At 50.5% G+C, this 21,124-nt stretch overlaps 1 protein-coding gene across 1 annotated transcript in view; it reads right to left on the bottom strand.

The window, feature by feature from the left end:
* Positions 1-3,504: 3,504 nt before the first annotated feature.
* LOC308569488 (SCO-spondin-like) overlaps positions 3,505-21,124 on the bottom strand; it is a 198,326-nt gene continuing 180,706 nt past the window's right edge. Inside the window, exons 102-113 of the mRNA XM_081163402.1 lie at positions 20,335-20,537; positions 19,017-19,181; positions 18,130-18,257; positions 16,465-16,616; positions 13,809-13,855; positions 13,159-13,323; positions 12,379-12,587; positions 11,698-11,793; positions 9,585-9,645; positions 8,606-8,739; positions 5,665-5,815; positions 3,505-3,729 (exon numbers count right to left, since the gene is read on the bottom strand). Coding sequence (XP_081019528.1) covers positions 3,707-3,729; positions 5,665-5,815; positions 8,606-8,739; positions 9,585-9,645; positions 11,698-11,793; positions 12,379-12,587; positions 13,159-13,323; positions 13,809-13,855; positions 16,465-16,616; positions 18,130-18,257; positions 19,017-19,181; positions 20,335-20,537 — 1,534 coding nt within the window. The 3' untranslated portion in view covers positions 3,505-3,706. The remainder of the gene's footprint in view (positions 3,730-5,664; positions 5,816-8,605; positions 8,740-9,584; positions 9,646-11,697; positions 11,794-12,378; positions 12,588-13,158; positions 13,324-13,808; positions 13,856-16,464; positions 16,617-18,129; positions 18,258-19,016; positions 19,182-20,334; positions 20,538-21,124) is intronic.

The following is a 21,124-nucleotide window of genomic DNA, read 5'->3' as shown; positions in this document are numbered from 1 at the left end:
CTTTTCGCTTTGGAAATTTTGTCAGCATCCTGCCCCCACCCATCAAAACCAAGGACCTCCCCTTTCCCGGCTTCCCATTTCCGCTTTGTTGCAGCGCCGACTGGTTATTGCAGGAGCAGCCCAACCCAGGGAGCCAGTGTAGTGTAGTGGTTAGAGCGCTGCTTTTCAAACTTGGTATTACAACTCCCATCATCTGTAGCTAGCAGGAGCAGCAGTCAGGGATGACGGGAGTTGTAGTCCAACAACCGCTGAGGACCCAAGTTTGAGAAAGGCTGGGCTAGAGTGCCAGAGCTCGTGGCGGCGTTCGCAGCCCCCCTTTCTCCTGATGACACCCCATTTTGTGCCCACACCAACGCTGTGAGGTGGGGTGAGAGACAGTGACTGGCCCAAAGGTCCCACACAGTGAGCTGCGTGGCCGAGTGGGGATTTGAACCCAGGTCCTTGTCCGACCTTCTTGACCCCTGCACCCCCAGACTGCGGTGCCCCTTCCCTTCTTGCCAGGCGAGAGCCTTGTAAAATGGGCCACCTCACCAACCCACCTCGGTTCTAAGAGACAAGGAATTTGAGCAGCTCTTTCCAGTTCGCTGGATCGTCAAGTTGGAAGGGATCCCCGAAGGTCATTTAGTCCAACCCCCTGCAATGCAGGAATCACAGTCAACCGCAGTTCTTTGCTCTGCACCAGGAAAAGGCTTTGCCTGCCACTGGAGAAATTCAATTCTCTTTGCATTTGCAGGTGAATCCCCTTTATCTGCTCTTTCTGAATCAGCCCTCACACCAAGACACGGCCACAGCCCTTCAAAAAGTCACCCTTCTCTGAATTTTGCACTGTGCAGGTGACGAGTGTAAAGTATGCATCACTAGGCTAGGGCATGGATCAAAACCCGTAGTTTAGCAGAAATAAAATGCATTAGGTGAGAGAACGCTGCCTTGCAAAAATGTGTATTTTAGGCAAAATTGCACCCAAAATGTGTGTGGGAAGAGACATTCGCACTAAAATTCTGGTGAGTTATCATGAGGACTTATTTTTGGTAATTGCAAACTGATGCGGAGAACTAAATCTGCGACCAGGAAAATGAGGAAGTGGAGGAGGAAACCAAGATTGACAGATTCACCCGTGGAACACCATTTGGGAAATCGTAAATGGGGAATTTGCACCCCTCCACGTGTTGCTGGACTACGACTCCCATGATTCCTGGCTGTTGGGAGTTGTAGGCCAACGACAGCCAGACGGAGCCACAGCCTCTCCCTCCCCAGCATAAGCGCAAAGGTTGCCTCTGGGCACGTTAAGACGGCAGGTGGCCGTGGAGTGGGTGCACTTTTTCAGAACCCTCAGCTGCCCTGCAAGCTGTGAATAGGCAATGTAGCGCCCTCCCAAAGGTCCCAGAATCATAATGCCAGAAGGGACCCCAAGGGTCATCCAACCCAACCCCCCCAAAATGCAGGCCTCGCAACTGAAGGATCCCCAGCAGGTGGAGATCTGAGCTCTGCTTTGAAACCTCGGCAAGCCAGGAATAGCCAGTGTGGTCCCTTCTAGCTGCTCCTGGACTCCAGTTCCCATCAGCCCCAGCAAGTAGGCCCAATGGCAAGGATGATGGGAGGCCACAGCACATCAGCTACACCTCCCAAGCCCAGACCACCCCACCAAAGCTCAAAATGACTGCAAGTCCAGCTATGTCCTGTCCTATGTAAAAGGAAGAACAAGCAAGTGGTACGTCCTCTGCGTGGGGAAGACGGAGACCTTCTTTGCCTGTCTTCACCCAAAACGAAGCGATGCCCAACCTGGTGATAACAGAATAAATGATGCAAGGAGACAGCTGCAGCCCAGATAGGAAAAGGGGTAGTAAGGGAACAACCAGCTACTATAAATTAATTCAGATCTCAAGGGCCTGATGAGGTGCACCCAAGGGTGCTAAAGGAGCTTGCAGATGTAGTCTCAGAGCCTTTGTCTGTTATCTTTGAGAACAGGTGAGGTCCCTATAGACTGGAGGTGGGCAAATATTGTCCCCATCTTCAAAAAGGGGGGAAAGGATGACCCAGGTAATTACTGACAGGTGAGCTTGACACTGATAACAGGGAAGGTCCCAGAACAGATAATTCAACAGTTAGTCTGTGAGCATTTAGAAAAGGACGCTGTGATTACGAAGACCCAGCATGGGTTTCTCCAAAATAAGTCATGGCAGCCCAATGTGATTTCTTTTTTATGGAATTACAAACTTGGTGGATCAGGGAAATGCTGTGGACATAGTGTATCTTGATTTCAGAAAGGCTTTTGGCAAAGTCCCCCATGATATTCTAGCAAGGAAGCTGGTAAAATATGGGTTGAACGACGTGACTGTTAGGTGGATTTGTAGCTGGTTGACTGACTGAACCCAAAGAGGACTCATTCATGGTTCCTCGTCATCCTGGGGGAAAGTGACCAGTGGGGTGCTGCAGGGTTTTGTCCTGTGCAAGTTGTTGCTTAATGTCTTTATAAATGACTTGGATGAAGGAATTGAGGGGATGTTAATCAAATTTGCAGACTGCACCAAAGTGGGAGGGGTAGCTAATGCCGCAGGAGACAGAATCAGAATTCAAAATGATTGGAGATCTGGGCACAAGCTAACAAAATGAATTTCCATAGGGACAAATGTCAGGTTCTGCAGTTAGGCAGGAAGAACCAGATGCACAAATATAGGATGGGGGGACACCTGGCTTGCTAGCAGTAAATGTGAAAAGGATCCAGGGGTCTTAGTGGACCACAAGTTTAACATGAGTCAACTTCTTGGATTTCCTGAAAGCCAGCACTTCCTTCTCAGATTCCTCCTTTTTTCCCAATGCAAAAAGAAGCAAAGCTCATGGAGCTGTTCCCCTGCCCTTGTCGACCTTAAATAGGTCTTTTCTTTCCGCAACGTTGACCTGTGGTTGGGCTCTGAGCTGCCGCTTCTGATCTTCCTGAAAAGGGCTCCCCCACCTTGCTATCGCTTGTTAAAACCTCTTCCTCACACACCTGGTTTTCAGGGGGAATGAGATGCTGGTTCACTGCCTGCGCCCTGATTTGCAACTGAGACATTTTCATAAAAAAGACGAATCTCTTTTCTTCCTGGGAGATTTGCTCCTTGGCTTCCAATCTCTTCGCTTCCAATCAAAAACGCCTGGCACAGAGATTGCTCTTTTCACAGCCACTGTACATATGAACCAGGCACCTTCTGTGTTCATCCCCTGAGCAACAGTGCTTCCCCTAAAAATGATGCAAGGCTCTAGTCTTCACGCTTTGCATCAAGGGCTAATTCGATAGGAACCTGGGAAGCTGCGCCAGGCCATCGTTGGCCCAGCTTGCTCAGTATCGCCCACACTGTCCAGCTGGCAAGGGGCCTTCCTAGCCCCACCTGGAAATGCCACTGGGTGCAGGGCTCACAAGGTGGGCACTCTGCTTCCACTCCTGCAAGCCCGCAGCAAATTCCTTTGGCATCCTCTCTCAGTCCTCCCCTGTGGAAGCTTCCTTGGCGCATTAATAAAACACACAGCGAAGCTGCTGGCTGAGTTTATTGACTTGCAAAGGAACAAAGGAGAAATCTGTGCTGTGCTGTGCTGTGTGTGTGTGTGTGGGAAACTGGAAAACAGGAGAGAAGAGGCAATGGGGAACATGAAAAAAAATCTTGCATCCTGGGAGGGCAGACGTCCCATTCCGCCATGGAAGGGCCTGGTCTTTTCGCCTGCGGGGACATCGTCAGCGCTTGGAGAAGTCGCCACCTGCGATGGAGAAGAAGGCAAACCCGAGACGGGTGGTGAGACTTGAATGCAGGACTTCCCTGGGAAGACCAAGAGCAGAGGAAAGCGACTCTTCTGCTCGGATCCTGCGTGTGGGTTTCCCATTGGCCGCTGTGAGGACAGCATGCTGGGCTCTGGAAACTCGGTGTGGTTAGAGTGTCAGACCAGGATGCGGGAGACCCGAGTTCGAATCCCCCCAGTCACACTGGACCAATCACACTGCCTTCTCTCAGCCTATCCTCCCTCGCAGGGCTGTTGTGGGGGTTAAATGAGGAGGGAGGGAACCATGTACGCCACTTGGAGGGAAATAATGTGGGATATTAATGCAATGAAATAAATAAGGATAATGGCTGGGCCACTTGCCTGATCCAGCTCTTTTTATGGTCTTAGCTATAGAAAAGAGAGCTTTGTCTACATCTTTGGCCTAATTGAGCCAGGCTCCTCTTAGGCCCAGGAGGGGGGAGAACTTATTATTATTATTATTATTATTATTATTATTATTATTATTATTATTATACTATAATTTATAACCCGTCCTAAGGTCCAAGGGCGGGTGACATGATTAAAGTATGGTATTGAAAACAGTTTAAAAAAACCCATTCACAATCCCAGAAATAAAGTGGGTCCTAAAATCAATGCATTAGGCGTCAAAGGAGAAAGAGGGGCGTCATCAGTATCCGCTGGAAGCTGTTCAATGAAGGCAAGAGTGAGTTGGGGGGGTCTGGGTGGACCACAAGTTTAATACGAGGTTAAATGCTATTCTAGGCTTCATCAACACAAGTCTTGTAGGATATTGGAGAACTGGGTGCAAGCCCAGTAGGGACAAATGTAAGTTTCTGCACTTAGGCAGGAAGAACCAGATGCACAAAAATAGGGCTGGGGACACCGGGAAAAGGATCTAGGAGTCTTGGTGGAACACAAGCTGAACATGAGCCCACAGTGTGATGCAGCAGCAAAAAAAGCTAATGCTTTTTCTAGGCTGCATCAACAGAAATATAGTGTCCAGACCAAGGAAAGTAATAGTCCTGCTCTGATTTGCCTTGGTCAGGCCACACTTTGAATACTATATCCAATTCTGGAAACCACAGTTTAAGAAGGATGTTGACTAGCTGGAAGATGTGCAGAAGAGGGCAGCCAAGCCTTATGGGGGAATGGCTGAGGGAGCTGGGAATGTTTAGCCTGGAAAAGAGGAGGTTGAGAAGAGATACGAGAGCCAACTTGAAATATCTCAAGGGCTGTCCGGCTTGTTTCCTTCTGCTCCACAGGGTAGGACTCGAACCCATGTCTCCAAGTTGCAAAGAAGGAGATTCTGACTAAATTGTAAGAGCTGTGACGGTGGAGCAGTCTCCCTCGGGAAGGGGGATGGATTCTCCTTTCTTGGAGGTTTATAAACTGGCCATCTATCATGGCTGCTTTAGTTGAGATTCTTGTGTTGCAGGCAGTGGCGTAGCGTGGGGGGTGCAGGGGGGGGGCCGGCCGCACCGGGCGCAACATCTGGGGGTTAGGGTTAGGGGGCGCAAATCCACGGGTTAGGGGGCACAAATCCACGGGTTAGGGGGCACAAATTACTTGCCTTGCCCCGGGTGCTGACAACCCACGCTACGCCACTGGTTGCAGGGAGTTGGACTGGATGACCTCAGGGTCTCTTCCAACTCCACAATTCTACGATGTTACCTTTGTACAGGAGATTCCTTCCTGCGCCCACAAACCCCACCCTCTCCAGACAAGCAAGAGACAGGACCAGATTTCAAGGACACACCACAGTCTGGCAAACAACCCAATTTGGGGGGGGGGGTGTTCTTCCAGAGCAGGCCGATGGGGGACAGACCCCGAGCCCTGGGCTCAGAGGCTCCCCACACCCCACTGCCTGTGGTCAATCGGAGCCCTTCCCAGCGCCCGCCTCTGGCCCGGGCTCACCTTGGCAGCTGCTGCACTCGCACTGGTGGATGATGGGCAAGACGACGGGCTCCGTCTCGCCCCCCTGGCACTGCAGGTTCAGGATGCGGACGGGGCTGACGGGGTCCAGGCGGTAACTGCAGCACTCACACACGGTCTGCAGGTAGGGCTCCTGCGAGGGGCACCACGAGGGCAGGGGAGGAGAGAGATTAAAAACCCAAACAGGTGTATCAAAACACCATTGATGAGGCCCTACGCTACTGAAGATAAAAGGGCCCGTTCTATGTCCAGCTTTATATCGGCTCCCCCCAATATAGAAACTCCCCACTTCTCTGAGGAGCGCAGACCGGCTCACTGTCTCCTCCCCAATCCAGCTTCTCCAGGCAGCGAGTTCCAAAGTTGCCTGGGAGGAGCCACCACCGAGAAGGACCTGCTAGGCGGCCCCACCAGGACCAGATTTAGGTTTGATGTGGCCCTCAGCTCCTGAAGGTAACAGGGCCCTTTCTATGTCCAGCTGTCCTATGTCAGCAACAAATTGTCACTGTTTTTTATGTTGAATCTATGCTATATTGTAATTTATGGACCTAATAGGTATCTCAAGCCATTTGCACATAACAAAATATGTATTTAATCAAAGTAATTGTTGAACTGGAATACAATTAAGAAGAAGTACATTAATCGTGAAATACATGCCATGCAAAAAGTCGATGCAGAATGTAGGCACCCTATATAGAGAAATGAGCAAACCAGTGATATTTTAGGGAGCAGGCTAGCAGGCGGGGCCCATGACTTACATCACAGGAGTCTACACAACACACAGACATTGTTGCTGTATGTAGGTTTTATTTTATTTTATTTGTTTTATCTTATATTTTGGAAATGTGTGTCCAGATGTTGTGTTTCCTTTAAATTTTTTTGGGGGGGGCCCCAAGAGAGTGAGGCCCTAAGCTAGAGCCTGTTTAGCTTATACATAAATCTGGCCCTGCGTTTCAAGGAGAGACCGCCTGGAGCCCAGGTCAGGAAGGGGCTATGGGGGGGGGGGTTTGGTTTTGTTTTTTATTTATACTTTTCAGATTTATACATTTTCATTAGTTTTACAATCAATTTAACATTTCAAAATTTGGCTTCCTTCCCCCTCTTTCTGCAGTTCCATACATTTATTTTTTTAATATCTTTTACATATCTGAATTCATTTAACTTGCTCATTTAATTATCTACTTGAAATATATCCTCTGCAGGTTATTACAGTAATCCTGCCAAGGTTTTTATCTGTCTACAATTTATCTGTAAATATTCAATAAACCATTCTCATTCTTTTATAAAAAGTTTGTCATCTTGATTTCTTATTCTTCCGGTAAGTTTTGCCATTTCTGCATATTCCGTAAGTTTTTGTATCCATTCTTCCTTTACTGGGACTGCTGCTGCTGCTTCCCATTTTTGGGCAAGAAACATTCTCGCTGCTGTAGTAGCAGACATAAATAAATTTCTATACAATTTAGGTAGTTCTGTCCCTATAATTCCCAAAGGAAAAGCTTCTGGGTTTTTTTTAAATAAAAGTTATTTTGAACATCCTTTTCAATTCATTATCTATAATTTCCCATGCTCTTTTTTCGATGCTCGCCAGGACTGTTTGAGCATCTTACACCGATCTTGGTCCATCTGCACTGGCTGCTGATTAGTTTCCGGGCCCAGTTCAAAGTGCTGGTTTTGACCTGTAAAGTCTTGAATGGCTCAGGACCGCAATACCTCAAGGACTGCCCTTCCCCATATAAACTGACCCAGACTCTGTGATCATCTTCCGAGGCCCTCCTTCCTTGTGTGTCTCATCCACAAGAGGTCCAGAGGGTGGCAACATGAGAACGGGGCCTTCTCTGCAGTGGCTCCCCGTCTGTGGGATGCTCTCCCTATGGCGGCTTGTCTGGCACCTTCATTATATATTTGCAGGTGCTAGGTGAAAACGCTTCTCTTCAACCAGGCCTAGGGCTGATTAATCTTTATTCTACAGACTTCTAAATGTGTTTGTGGAAGCTGGGGGCTGTTGTTTTGTTGTATTTGTATTTTTATCTTGCGAACCCCCATCATTCTGCCCAGACACTGAGGTCCAGCTCCGAGGGCTTTCTGGTGGTTCCCTCCCTGCGAGAAGCCAAGTTACAGGGAACCAAGCAGAGGGCCTTCTCGGTGGTGGCACCCACCCTGTGGAACGCCCTCCCACCAGATGTTAAAGAGAAGAACAACTACCAGACTTTTAGAAGACATCTGAAGGCAGCCCTGTTGAGGGAAGCTTTTAATGTTTAATAGACCACTGTATTTTAATACTTTGTTGGAAGCCGCCCAGAGTGGCTGGGGAAACCCAGCCAGATGTGTGGGGTATAAATAATAAATTATTATTATTATTATTATTATTATTATTATTATTATTATTATTATTATTAGTAGTAGTAGTAGTAGTAGTAGTAGTAGTAGTGTATTGCATGAAGGGTGGTATATAACTCTAGTAAATAAACAGAAAATAATAATGACATTTTTGGACGGGAGAATTTTCATTTCAAAGGGGAGTCCGTTTTTATTCCTCCAACAGCTTTTGTGCGATAGGGTTGCAAAAAAGAGGACAGCCACAGCTGCTGCCAGCCTGAGCTGGAGAAAGAGATGTGTGGGGCAGCCGTGCCCGCATGCCTCTTTCCCCAACTCGGGCCAGCAGCGGCTGCGGCATGCAGAGCAGCCTATGCCCGAAAAACCTGGACGTTTCCTTTAAAATGTAAAAATCCGCCTGGATGGGCATGTTTGCCCCCTAAAAGAGGACAGGTCCTGGTTTTCCTGGGCATATGGCAACCCTACCGTTTGTGCACTATTGATAACCCCAATACACTGCGCGGACTGTGAGGGGCGAGGCCACTGGGTGACGCAGAGGGGGCTTCTGGGGAGGGCAGTGCCTGCCCGGTGCCTTGGTCTGGCGCCCACTTACCTCGGGGATGACGTTGGTGTGGGAGGGGCAGCGCCCACGGCAGTAGCTCACCTCCACGCCAGCCAGGAAGCAGGTGCCCTTGGTGATGTTGCGGAGCTCTGTGTGGTGCTGGCAGTCGGGCAGAGGGTGATCTTCTGCAGGGGAAGAGGAGGGCAATGTGGCAGGCCAGCGGGCAAGGGGGGCACCCCTGTGCGAGGGTCCTGGGGGGCCAGGCCTGGAGCTGATGGGGAGTTTGGGCCCAGCAAAAAACCCCCAAACCCTGACCCACGTCGGACGGAACAGTTTCCGTTTCCCGTTGGTTGGTTTGGTTCAAAACACCACAATTTGCAAAAGAAGAAAAACAAAAAAGCCAATAAGATTATAAATAAGGAAAGCTAACAATAGCAATTGAAGACTTTTGGGAAGCTAAAATCACAACAGATTGAAAGTCAAATGTCTGGGTGGGCTGGCCTGGACGCAAATGTTTTCAGCAGGCACTGCAAAGGGCACAGGGGAGGAGCCTGCCTGTTGTGTCAAGAGGCAAGGAGTTCCAAAGGTGATGGTAAAAAACCTTAAAGCGGTTCACAGAACGAATAAAACGGTAACGATTACCAGTAAAACGGTTAAAAGGAACTGTTTAGAACATTGGGAGGGATATGAAGGCAGCAGAAAAGGAAATCCAGATTAAGACACGCATCAACAGTCCGCAGGTCTGAGTAGGGTTCTCTGAACAAAAAATGTTTTCGGCAGTCTCCAAAAAGAGAATTGCCTGATCTCCATAGGCGGGGAGTTCCGAAGAGTGGGGCTGCCACAATTAAAGATGGCTTTGTTGCAAACGGGGATTCCTTGCTCTCCCTCCCCGTCTCGCCCGCCTGCCCTGCATGCAGAAGCCCTGATATGGGGGACCCGGCTCCTAGCCCAGGGCTGAAACCAAGACCCCAAAGGCACAGCCTAGAAAGGACCCTCTGGGGGCTCTCTCCCCCCTCGCAAGCCCACCTACCAGGCAGCTCCTTCCTGCACAGCGGGCAGCAGCTCTCGGCCTCCTGCACTTTGACTTCGCCCTGAGGAGAGAAGAATCACAGAAGGGACCCCAAGGGTCATCTAGTCCAACCCCCTATGACGCAGGAACCTTTTTGCCCAGAGTGGGGCTCAAACCCACGACCCTGAGATTAAGAGTCTCCTGCTCTGCCAACTGAGCTGTCCCGCAGGGCTGAGCTACAGGAACTCACTTTCAAATCCCTGCAGACCCTAGGCGCCTGAGCATGTGCAAAGTGTCTTTCCCTACACCCTCGAGCAAGCTGCAACCCGGTCTCCCTGCTCCCCCACATATCCCAGGATGCGTTTCTGCCACCGCCTGCCCCCCTCGGAGTTCTCATTTCCCCAACTGACCCTCATTGACCCCCCATTTTCGGTCCCCCCTCCCAGTCCCCAGGCAGAGCTTTTCCTACCGGAGGAAGGGCGATTGCCTGCGCTATACTCACGCCCTCCACCTGAGAAAATCCCTTGACCCCAATTTTATTTTATTCTTCGGCAGATTTACAAAACATGCGCCAAATAATAAATTTCAGTCAAGCGCCAATTCGCCCTCCTTCCCAAGCTCAGTGGCACTGGCGGGAGAATTTGGGACATTCCGCAATCAAATCAGAAGCCCAGGTGGTTTTCATAATTCCGGGACTGTCCCTGGAAAATCGGGACGCTTGGAGGGAATGCTAGATTGGCCTCCTCTGGCCTGAACCAGCAGACCGTCCATATATTCTTCGTTAATTGTCCTACGTTGAGAGGAGGCGAGGGCAGGGCCCACACGGGGTGGCCCCTGAATCTGTTTTTGGCCTGCAGGACAGAGGCGCCCTGTAGGGGTGCAAATATCCAGAGTGTGGGGGTCAGGTGGGATTGCTACGAGGAATTATGAAATATGGAGCAAGCCATTGTGTCCACGATGAACGCATTGCGTTGACTGGGTTTGATTCATTGACAATAGTTTCTGATCGAATCCCACAGGCCTCTGCACCTCTGCCATTTTCTTTCTCTACGCCTGACAGGCACGTATAAGCATTCTAAGCACAGGCCAGTTGCTTCACCAGGCATCCTCAGTACATAAAGATAGTACAGTGGTACCCCGCAAGACGAACGCCTCGCGAGACGAAAAACTCGCAAAACGAAAGGTTTTTTCGTTTTCGAGTTGCCTCGCAAGACGAATTTCCCTATGGGCTTGCTTCGCAAAACGAAGCTTGCCCCGGGGACAGCGGGTCTTCTCTTTTGAAGCAAGGGGCGGCCGGGAGAAGCGATCTTCTCCCCGCAGCCCCAGGTCCGGGGACAGCGGGAAGCGCTTCCCGCTGCCCCCGGACCTCTTTTGAAGCAAGGGGCTGCGGGGAGATCGCTTCTCCCCACCGCCCCTTGCTCAGGGACGCGGACTTATAAAAAATATTGGGGGGGCCCGGGAAAGCTCATGAATAATAAATAAGCTCATGAATATGTCCCCGGACCTGGTCTGAAGGCGGTTTCCCTAGGAACGCATTAATTGATTTTCAATGCATTCCTATGGGAAACCGTGCATTGCAAGACGAAAAAACCGCAAGACGAAGAGACTTACGGAACGAATTAATTTCGTCTTGCGAGGCACCACTGTAAGTTACTTTGATGTCGTTTTTAAATCTTTAGATAGATCTTAAGGGCCAGGAAGAGAGTTCACAAGGAGATGGTAAATACCGCCACCCTGTGGCTCCTGTTTATTCCTGTTTATGACCTCCGGGGTTTTGCTAAAAGCATTTCTCATTGCTTCCTATTTTATTTACTCTGAACTACATATGCATGCTCAAGTAGGAAATAGTTTCTTTGTAGTTAAAAGAATTTCTTCTGATCTGACTTTGTCCCACATGGTTGGTTTTTTAAATGCTCAGAGGAAATCTTACGAACACTGTGTAAAAAGTTCTTTTGTGAATAAAATGACCGGGGCCAAGGAGTGGAGAGGGGCTTATTATATGCACTCCTCCCAGAGTCTTACTGGTCAAGCCTCGTGTGTATTTTATTAATCAGAGTCCAATCCTTCCTTGCTTTGGGCACGCTACAGCGCCCCACCCTCCCTGCACAGCACGGGGTCCTTTAGGTGCAAATACCTCAAGGCAGGTGATCGGAGGACAGGTAGCCTCGCACACGGCCCTCCCGTTCAGGCAACGGCAAGTTTTGCAGCCCTCCTGCCATTCTGTGCCAGCCTGCGGAGGAGAGAAAGAAGGGGAGAAAAGGCGTCAGAGGGCCTGCAGAGTGCAACCGGCTTAGAAATTATTATTATTATCATCGCCATCGTTACCATATCAATTTATATCCTGCCTTTTCCCCAGATCAGGACTCACTCAAATTAAAACGGCACAGGTCGAATGCAAAAAGTTACAGACGTACAAAAGATGGTCGTTAGAATGTGATTTAAGAGAATAAAAATGATATAAATAAACAAATCTAATAAAAACAGGTAATGAAAACAGCACAGCACTATTTAAAAGTGCCTTCCTTTAAAAAAAACTAGCCTGCCAGAATAAAATAATCTTCGGCCAATGGAAGGACAAGGAGGGAGCCAGTCTGGCTTCTCTAGGGAGGGAGTGTCAAAGTTTGGAGCAGTCACTAAGAAGGCCCTGCAATAAGTCACAGAATTCTAGAGCTGCAAGAGACCCCCAGGGGTCATCTAGTCCTTTGTGCCCACCAATGTGGAATAAGCAGGTTGAGGCCACAAAACTTTGTCTCGCCAAAGCCAGATACCTTTGCCCTCCCCTCCAATCCAAAATGCCGCCACCGCTCACACTCACCGCGTAAATCTGGCCCCGATGCTCACACTCGCAGTGAGCAGCCAGAACGCAGTGCCCGCTCTTGTTCCGGTAGTGCCCCAGCTGGCACACGCAACCCTGCCCAGACCTTGGGGTGCAGTTCTGTGGGGGATCCTTGTAGATCTGGTGGCAGCCTCGCTCGCAGGGGGCGGGGGAATCGGTCCTGAGCCAGAGCTCGCCGGCAGGGCAGGCTGTGGGCAGGAGGGATACCAGTCAGAGTAGCCTTTGCCAACCAGGTGCCAGTATACCTGAAGGAGCGTCTCCACCCCCATCGCTCAGCCTGGACACTGAGGTCATCCTCCGAAGGTCTTCTGCTGGTTCCCTCACTGCAAGAAGCGAAGTTACAGGGAACCAGGCAGAGGGCCTTCTTGGTGGTGGCACCCGCCCATCCGATGTCAAGGAAATAAACAACTATCTGACTTTTAGAATACATATGAAGGCTGCCCTGTTTAGGGAAGTTCTTAAGGAATTTGATTGTGTTTTTAATATCCTGTTGGGAGCCTCCCAGAGTGGCTGGGATACAAATAATAAAATTATTATTATCGAACTCCCACCAGCACCGCCCAGCTCCATCGACTGTTCCTCACAAGGCTTGGTTTCCAGACCCTTTATCGCTTCTGGTTCGGCTGCGCTTCTGTTTCGGGAAGTTCCACTTAGCTAGGCTTGTATCAAAACGTAAAAGGGGAGATTTTCTGTTCCTCCCCGATTCCCCAGGGGCAGGAGAATGATCCGCAGGGGCAAAGGAAAGCCACTGAGCCTTACCGCAGTCTGGGAGCGAACACGACATCCAGCGCTCCGAGGGTCCTTCGCACTCGGCACCGCCGTAGAGGCGCAGCTGGTGGCGGTGGCGCCGGGACGTCCGTTGTCCGGAGCCACACGTCACAGAGCAGGGTGACCACGGGGACCACTCCGACCAGACGCAGGGCACTGCGAAAGCGGGAGAGCGGCTGGGTGAGGGAGTGCGGCTGGCAGAGGGCATCGGATCAGGGCCCGGTGCTGTGTGGGGCAGGTGATGGCTGGGAGGGCAGAGACGCGCCCAGGTAATTGCCCCAGAAGGGGAGCAAGTATGGGTGTGGCACCCCTGCCCCCTGGCGGCTCAGTCCTGAAGTAGGTGATGCCAGAGCTCAGGGCAGAGCTCTCGCTTTTGAGAAGGGGTTTGGTTGGGGTTCGGGGATGGGAGGAATGCACTCTGCACAGGCTTAGAGGAAGCGTTGGCCGCCTGGTCCCAGGGCTAAGAACAGGAAGTTGGCAGGAAAACACAAGCCAAACACAAGCACCCCAGACCCCTTTGGCTCCTCCAGGCTGCCAGCCCCCTTCCCGGTGCCGTGGGGCTGAAAGCAATGGGGCTGTAGGGGGCAGGAAGGGGGCAAGCTCTGCCTGGAGAGGGTCTGTGCCCCTTGGCAGCCTCTTACCATCGCAGTCCTCCTGGGTGCAGGTGAAGACCCCCCTCTGGCAGACACTGCGGAGCCAAACAAAAGGAGTCAGAAGACAGCCAAGGAAGGTGCGGCGGGTTAACAGAGCCCAGGGCTGGGCGGGAGGAGACCCGGGTTCAAATCTCCACTGGGTGGCCTTCAGCCAGTCTTCCTCTCTCTGTCTAGCCTACTTCGTCCCCTCCCTCTCCCCTTTTTATGAAGATTACCCGCTCTGGAATCCCACAGCTAATTCTCCCCTGGTCTCCTTGCTGGCCCAAATAGGACTAACTTAGCCAGCTAGCCCTGGTGATCATCTAATGTTTATTGGATGGATTTCCCCCCTAAATTGATTTTTGAATTCTGAATTTATTGCTATTCACGTTTTATACTGTATTTTATGTTGTTTTTTCTTGCATCAATTAAGTGTTCTGAATTTGTTGTTAGCTGCCCTGAGCCCGGTTTTCTGAACTGGGAAGGGTGGGTGTCAGGGAACTGACATGGGAGCCAGAGGCGGAGGGAAGGCTCTCAAATTATGCTGGAGAAGGACCCAGCAGGGAGAGAGGCAGCTCATCAGCGGGGGAAGGAAATCAGCGTAACACCAGGGATAAAGGGGGGCAGATGGGGGAATCGGAGAGAGGGCTCCAGGACTCTTCACTGGACACCAGCGGGGAGAGCATGGGTACTCCGCTACCCATGCCCTCCCTGCGCAGAAGACTTCCGCGCAGGGAGAGTAGGAGGAGACTTGGCGTCAAATAGCTTTTATGCTGGAAAAGGTTTAAGAAACGCCCACTGACGGATTCTGCTAGCGACTGAGGCAGCCACGAAGTGAAGGGCTGTCCAGACAGAAAAGGTTTAACAAGCCAACTTAGCCAGGAGTGGCGGCAACTTACGCGCGAGCAACCCCTATTATTATTACAGTGGGGTATAAATAAAAATGTATTATTTATTATTACTTTGCAGGGCTGTTGTGATGCTCAAAAGCAGGAGTGGGAGAAATACACACACACACACACACACACACACACACACACACACACACACACCGCCCTGAACGGCTTACGGGAGAGGCAGGATATCAAAGTAGGTCATGGAGAGAGGCCCTCAAATCTGAAAGGCCGTCACAAGAAATATGGAGCAAGCTTGCTTTTCGCTGCTCCAGGAGAGACAACCCAAACCAACAGAGTCAAAGGACAATAAATGAGATTCCAGCTGAACCTTGGGAAGAAATTTCTGACGGTGGAAGCTATTCGACAGAGGAAGGGACCACCGCTGAAGATGGCACACTCTCCTTCCTCAGATATTTCAAAGCAGAGGTTGGATGGCCGCTGTGATTCCTGCATCACGGGCGGCTGGACTACAGAACCTTTGGGGGACCCCTTCTAAATCTACGATTCTATGATTCCTCCTGCAGCCCAGGGTGGGTGGATGGGGAGAGGAGCCCCCTGTGTGATGGCCTGGGATTCAGACTCGGAGGCTGAACCTGAGGGATCCCAGCCTGCACAGGAGACCCCGCCTCCAGAACCAGCTGAGCTGGGGCTGGGGCTTGAGCCTGAAGGGTCCTCACCTGTGCTGGATCCTCAGGTGCAGGCACCAGCTGAGTCTGCTCTGGCCCCTGAGGTGATGGAGGACCCATTGCCTGCAGGTGCTCCACTCCCAGCCCCGTCAGGGGAAGCTGAGGTTGCCTCTGGGTCCGGTAACCCTTCATCCTCTCCTGAGCTGCAGAGGCTCAGGGCAGAGAGGCGGAGGGAACTGAGTTCCCGCAGGAGGAGTGCTTGCCTCCAGGCCAGGAGAGGCGAGTCACCTGAGGATCGGGGCTGCCCTATGGCTTGGGGCAGATAAAAGCCGGCCAGACCCAGCCCCAAGTTGCGGGAGCAACATTGTTGGTTGCTAGTTCCTGCCTGAGCTCCTGACCCGCCCTGGATCCCTGCTTACAAGCCTGTTCCTGACTTCACCCGACTCCCTGCCCTGCACCCAGCTTCAGCTACTACGGACTGCCTCCACGTTGCACCTTTGACCACGGACCGGATTTGGACCTCACCTCTCGGGTAACCCACGGGGCCAGCACACCCTGAATTGGAAGGACCTTACGCGGCGTCGCCTGCTCTAAGTCAAGAACACCCTGCCCTACAATTTCCGCAGCTGGAACAGGACCCAGGAGTCCTGGCTCAAAGAGACTAAGAGAAAAAGACAACAGTGACTTTGAAAAAGAATGGGAACCATTTATATTATACTTGCAGAAACAAAGAAAGTCTATAGACTTGATGGCAGGATTTAAATAAATATTCACATCATTAGCATTAGAAAATGTGTGGAAGATAGAGAAACAGGATGGTGTGTCTTATTTTTATGTTTTAAGGTTTGTTGTATAAATATGTTACTGGTATTATTTTCTTTTAGGAAATAGCAAAGTGCATGAAAGGAGAAACAAACCAGAAACGGAAGTTGGGGGAAGCCCAGAAGGGGAGGGAGGAAGGAATGTATAGTAAACGTTATGGATATGAGATGTATGTAATGAATGAAAAGGGAAAATGAATTTTAAAGAAACATTTTTTTAAAAAAGCTTCTGTGCTGCAATGGGCAGCGTTGTCCATTTTTCTCTTTTGCCCCCCAAAATGACTGTTTCAGGGATCCTGCCCCCCACCCAGCCCACGCTCACCAGCTGTTGCACTCGTGGTGAATGACGCTGCCCGGCGGGTGCTCCTCTCCCTGTTCCTCTTGGGAAATGTTGGCAGCCCAGGGCATGGCGGGCACCGAGCCCAGCTGGCAGCGGCATTCTTCTGGGGGGACGCAGCCCCCGTCCTGCAGCACCTGTGGGCCCAGAGGAGGCTCAGCGTCAGCAGGTGCGCTGCTGTGGGGCAAGGGAACCCCCCCTTCCTGCTTTGTGGCTGGCTGGCCCCCCGGGGAGAAGAGACTGGGCCAAGCACAGATGCGCTCCTGGGAAGGGGCTCTCGGCTCAGAAGTGCGGGAAATTGCAGTCAGATAGCAAGTTTAGAGGGACGCGGGTGGCGCTGTGGGTTAAACCACAGAGCCTAGGACTTGCCGATCAGAAGGTCGGCGGTTCAAATCCCCGTGACGGGGTGAGCTCCCGTTGCTTGGTCCCTGCTCCTGCCAACCTAGCAGTTCGAAAGCATGTCAAAGTGCAAGTAGATAAATAGGTACCACTCCGCCGGGAAGGTAAACAGCATTTCCGTGCGCTGCTCTGGTTCGCCAGAAGTGGCTTAGTCCTGCTGGCCACATGACCCGGAAGCTGTACGCCGGCTCCCTCGGCCAGTAAAGCAAGATGAGCGCCACAACCCCAGAGTCGGTCACAACTGGACCTAATGGTCAGGGGTCCCTTTACCTTTACCTTAGCAAGTTTAGGGCTCATTAATGCACAAAGGCGTGAATGTCAACTTTGCCATCGTTTTTCTTTTTTTTTTACTTTTCAAATTTATACATTTCTTTAGTTTTACAATCAATCTGGCATTCCAAAATTTGGCTGCCTTCGCCCTCTTTCTGCAGTTCCTTACATTTATTTTTTAATATCTTCTGCATATCCAAGTTCACTTAACGTGCTCATTTAATTACCTACTGTAAATATATACTCTTATGAAACTGCAGGTTATTACAATAATCCTGCTAACGTTTTTATCTGTTGACAATTTATCTGTAAACAATCCATAAACCATCTCCATTCTTTTATAAAAAGTTTGTTATCTCGATTTCTTATTCTTCCAGTGAGTTTCACCATTTCTGCATATTCCTTAAGTTTTTTGCATCCATTCTTCCTTTACTGAGACTTCTGCTTCTTTCCATTTTGGGGCAAGAAACATTCTTGCCGCTGCAGTAGCAGCCATAAATAAATTTCTATACAATTTAGGTAGTTATTTCCCTATAATTCCCAAAAGAAAAGCTTCTGGGTTTTTATAAAAAATAAAAGTTATTTTGAGCATCCTTTTCAATTCATAATATATAATTTCCCATACTCTTTTTTCAATGCTCACTTTGAGCATATTACACTGATCCTATACAATTCTATACCATTTAGGTAGTTCTGTCCCTGTAATTCCTAAAACTTTGCTATCTCAGCAGAGTCCAATAATTTTAACAACCATTTCTCTGCCGAATTAACATTATTGCCATTTTGTGTGTCTCGAGGGCTGGGCTGCGGCTCAGTGGCAGAACATCCGTTTGGCATGGCAGAGGCTCCTGGGCCCAACCCTCAACGGCAGTTCCAGAAAGACCCCTGCCCTAAACCCTACAGAGTGGCTGCCAGCCAGTGCAGGCAACACCAGCCTAGGTAGACAGAAAGGGCAGCTTTGGGTGCTCTGAGCTCACTCACCTGTCCGGGGGGGCAGGCGCAGCCCGGCTGGCATTCCTCACGGAGGCACTGGGTGTGAGGGCGCAGGTCGGAGCAGGACCGTGGGCAGGCATTGGCGCAGTCGCTGTAGACTTGGTATCCTGGGCATTCTGGCACAGAGAGGGAGGAGGAACGACGTAAAAGGCAGTGTTGCATAGTGGTTAGAGCAGGGGGGGTCAGCAAACTTTTTCAGCAGGGGGCCGGTCCACTGTCCCTCAGACCTTTGGGGGGACGGACTATATTTGGGGGGGGGGAATGAATGAATTCCTATGTCCACAAATAACCCAAAGATGCATAATTTGTTGCATCCAATAGAATAGCAGAAGATTCTCAGGTAAGATGTGCCAAATTAAATATCCGAATCCCCTTTGCAGTTGACCGCAATTTTGTCTACTTCTCTGCCTGGCCTGCCTTGCAGGGTCGTTGTTCTTAGGATGAAATGAGGAGGTGGGATAACCTTGAGCTCCTTGGTGGGATATAGGTAAAGGGACCCCTGACCATTAGGTCTAGTCATGGCCGACTCTGGGGTTGCGGCGCTCATTTTGCTTTACTGGCCGAGGGAGCCGGCGTACAGCTTCCGGGTCATGTGGCCAGCATGACTAAGCCACTTCTGGCGAACCAGAGCAGCACACAGAAACGCCGTTTACCTTCCCGCCGGAGCAGTACCTATTGATCTACTTGCACTGGCCTGCTTTCAAACTGCTAGGTTGGCAGGAGCAGGGACAGAGCAATGGGAGCTCACCCCGTTGCGGGGATTCGAACCGCCGACCTTCTGATCGGATATAAATGTATGCATAAACAGGGAGTCTTTGGTCCCCGGCTGCCGCTGAGCCGGCCCTGCCGTTGGGCGGCTTTTGGGGGGGTCTCACCTGGCGTGCAGTTCTGCGTGTTGCAGGCGTGGTGCTGCAGGAGGGGGTCGGCGCAGGGTTCCTCCAGCGGTGGGGAAAGGAGGCTGCGGTTCCTCTCTGACTCGCCTCCTCCGCAGGTGGCGCTGCAAGGGCTCCAGGCCGACCACTCGCTCAGCAGGCAGGCGGCTGCACAAGGAAAGGGGGGTATCAATGGCAGCACTGAAATCTCCCTCCTGCGCCTGCCGGCCCGTGCTCAGGGAGGGATGCTCCAGCTCAGGGCTCAGCAACCTTTTCAGCAGGGGGCCGGTCCACCGTACCTCAGATCTTGTGGGGGCCGGAGTATATTGGGGGGGGGGGGAGTGAAGGAATTCCTATGCCCCACAAACCCAGAGATGCATTTTAAATCAAAGCACACATTCTACTCATGTAAAAACACGCTGATTCCTGGACTGTCCACGGGCCGGATTTAGAAGGTGATTGGGCCGGATCCAGCTCCCGGGCCTTAGTTTGCCTGCCCCTGCTCCAGCTGGTAGAACCAGAGGCGGGGGGAGAGTCAAAAGCTGGGGGCCACACAAAGGCTGTATCAGCCCTCACAATATTTCAATCAATACAAAATCAAACCATAAAATTATAATTGCATTATAAATTATACTGATATATCATATATATATAAAAAAATTATATTTAATCAACGTAATGAGTGGAATAATAATGCTAAAGTAAATATATACATAAATAAATGTATATGTAAAGACGCGCAAGACTGTGCAATGCCATAAAAGTACCGTCTATCACCTACAACAAAGTGACACGTCCATCACTTTCAGTGGGTCTACTCTGCATACAATGAGCATCAGATACAACTCGTTAATAAGGCTTCTTATTTTGATCTTGCCCATCTGCACATAGGAGTTAAGGGTGGAAAATCACAAAGTATCGCAACTCACAACAGGGGGGGAAACAAACAAACTGCTGTTCCCTGGATGAGAGTTGACTGTTCTAGGATATAAATCCCCTCTGCAAGTTAATGGATATGGATTTATTAAATACGGATGAAAAGTCATCACACCAGCGGCTGCTAAAACAAAGGATTAAGATCGGAATTGTGGAATTCGGACTAATTAAGCGAACTGGAGCAGGACCAAGGATTAACATCAACTCCAGATAACCGGAATACGGGAAGTCACCCAAAAACGTTGAATTTGGAACTGATTAACTGGCTTTTTTATTGTATTGTGATTTGGCATTGTATTAATAAAAATGAGAGAGAGAGAGTTGGCTGTGTTGGCAGGGGTAGGGGCACCCGCTTGCCCTGACGCCAGGAGGATGGCAGACTCACCCTCGCAGGGCTGTGGGCTGCACTGGGCTGCTTCCTCCATGGCATCGGCGGCGCAGGGGGCTCCCGCAGGGCTCTCGTGGCACTGCCGGTGCCGCAGGGTGCTGCCCCCACTGCAGCTGGCAGAACAGGGGCTCCACGAGGACCATTCCCCGTAGGATGGGCACTCCTTCTCAGGACACAAGAAGGTGCCGTTGGCACAGGTGCTACAGAGGGAAGGAAGAGACAGGAACCCCAAATTACTAGGACCTGAGCACCTTGGGACCGGCTGACCTGCGAGATGCCTTACTGCGCATGCGCCCGTCCATCATCCAGCCATCACTTCGTCTGCACGCCACTTTCTCAGACGAAAACCAAGCTCCAAGCAGCTCAGGAAACAGAAAGGCAGTTCGAATTCAGGCACCGCAAGAGCATTTCGCGGCGAAAAGCACAAGGTCAAGAGCGGCAACACACAAAACAACGAGAACGTTTCTGTGCCGTAAACGCATGGAACAAGATCACAGTCACAAAGCCCAGCAGCCGGAAAGGCAAGGGAGAACGGCAGCTCCACTTGGACCCCAGAAAAACCTCTTCCACAACATTGCCCTCTCGACTTCCCGAGAAAGCAAAGAGAGAGACTGTTCCATACAGAGAGGGGGAAATTTGTGGACTATTTGAAGAATTATCGTAAACAATTTAAATTGTTAGCAGGGTTGATGTAAAAACATGTGGCAAAAATAAAATATAAAAGAAAAAATTAGTAAACAGGTTTGAACTGGATAGGCAGTGGTAAAAGATATAACATACGTAATAA

Source organism: Podarcis bocagei, assembly GCF_964188305.1.
Source record: "Podarcis bocagei genome assembly, chromosome: 12".
Lineage (NCBI taxonomy): Eukaryota > Metazoa > Chordata > Lepidosauria > Squamata > Lacertidae > Podarcis > Podarcis bocagei.
The sequence above is the reverse complement of the archived record's forward strand: the minus strand, read 5'-3'. Positions and strand labels throughout refer to the sequence as shown.